This window comes from Belonocnema kinseyi, chromosome 2 (genome assembly GCF_010883055.1).
Source record: "Belonocnema kinseyi isolate 2016_QV_RU_SX_M_011 chromosome 2, B_treatae_v1, whole genome shotgun sequence".
NCBI lineage: Eukaryota > Metazoa > Arthropoda > Insecta > Hymenoptera > Cynipidae > Belonocnema > Belonocnema kinseyi.
Window position 1 is genome coordinate 112,122,205 of NC_046658.1, and position 1,708 is coordinate 112,123,912.

The following is a 1,708-nucleotide window of genomic DNA, read 5'->3' on the forward strand; positions in this document are numbered from 1 at the left end:
CCCCCCCCCAGAAGGCGCTTTAGACCAATGTAAAAAATATGAAATTCAGCCAAATACAGTCGCCATATTGGATCCGCCATTTTGAATTTTACCATTCTGATGTCAGAATCGGAATCAGCGACCCAAAAACCTATATAAAGCTAAAAATAACAATATAATGAATGAAAACAAAATCGCGTCTCAAAGGGTTAAATTCTTTTAAATGCTCTGTTTGAGCTTGAATGCATTTAAAGACCTTTTTTCAAGCCAGGAATATTATTAATATTTCTATTCTAATATTTCTATTTATATTTATATTTCTATTTGTCAACTGTTGATGATAAACTCACCTAGACACGCCTTGCTTGACAAGAACTCCAGGAACAGGAGGTGGAGGCAATTCGGCCAATCTGAGTGCCAGTTCCGTGGTCGTTGAAGGGGCAGTAGCTCCAGTCTGCGAGGTAGAAAGAGACCTCGCTCTGGGACTGCTGCTGCCCCTGGACCTGGGACTTCCTGGAGGAGGAGGTAAGGACGAGGGAGCTGGAGAGACCCTGTTCTCCTTCTCGTCCTGGTGAACAGGCGAACGCCTGATGCTGAGATCGAGTGGCGCCGAGGCCGGAGCTGAAGGTGAAGTTGAGGTATTGCCACCAGATGGCGTTGAAGGTTTATTGGCAGCCCTGAGCACCGATGGAGCCTCGGTGACGGTGTTCTGGGTGGTGGAGATGCCCCTCGTCATCGGCTGGAGGGATCCGTTTGGCAGAAGGAAGCACGCGGTGTCTGGAGCGGGGAGAGTCGGTGCTGCTAGCACACTTGCGCCGCGGAAGAGAGAGTAAGGAACGATGAGAATAGGATTGGTTGGAAGGGCTAAACAGGGTTGAGGTGGTGGCGAGTCGCCAGGACTCGAGCTCGTTGGCGGAGAGCCTTTTACAGAAGCGGGAGCTGGTTGAACGTCTTTCACTACGTGCCTGGTGCTGCAGTAATGGGCCTTGTGTGCTCGGTAGGTCTTCAAAGAACTGAACCTACGGAGGGATTTAAAAAAACAATAAATATTTAGGTTGTTTACGAACATTTGAAAGGGCTTCAGAGTTTACAGGGTGTCTAGTCAAAGCCTGGAAGAACATTCCCTGACAATTCGAGGGTTTTATAGGTATATTTCGCATTATTGAAAATCATGAAAATTCAACTGTTTTATCGAAAATACCTGTTTTTGGCTGTGATTCGGATATGAATATTTCTTGAAAATTAGCCTTTTTGGTCTTTTTTTTATTCTTTTTTCTGGATCTACATTTTATATTTCTCCAATTTTGCACGACCCAGTCGACCCAGTCTTAAGTCGACCCCTACATTATCTTGTCTTTTACTTAACAGTCCCGTAGCAAATTCGAAAGAGAGCGGTCTCTTACATACTCGGTTGGAGAAAAAGAAAAATAGAAAATTTTCAATTTGGTATAAATACACTTTCTTAAAATTGTGCTTCGATATGCAGTTACTGGGAAATCCGGAAACGTACTCAAAGATAAGTAATTAATAGAAATTCATTATAATTTCACGATAAAAGAAAGAAAACAAAGGAAATTTAAACCTACAAACTAAAAATAACGCTAGATTTTGAACCGGGCCGGGGGGAGGGGGGATCGCTTTTTATTGTAAATTCAATGATACAGGCCTAAAATAAACACACAAGAGGGGATGTATATATATATACAGGGTGGGCCATTTTAATCTATTT

The 1,708-nt window shown here is 43.0% G+C and overlaps 1 protein-coding gene across 1 annotated transcript in view; it reads right to left on the reverse strand.

Annotated features, from left to right (window-relative positions):
- The window catches only part of LOC117167315 (zinc finger protein ush), a 421,229-nt gene that overhangs the window by 12,842 nt on the left and 406,679 nt on the right, over positions 1–1,708 (reverse strand). The window contains exon 5 of the mRNA XM_033352153.1: positions 330–998. Within this exon, the coding sequence (XP_033208044.1) occupies positions 330–998 (669 nt within the window). The remainder of the gene's footprint in view (positions 1–329; positions 999–1,708) is intronic.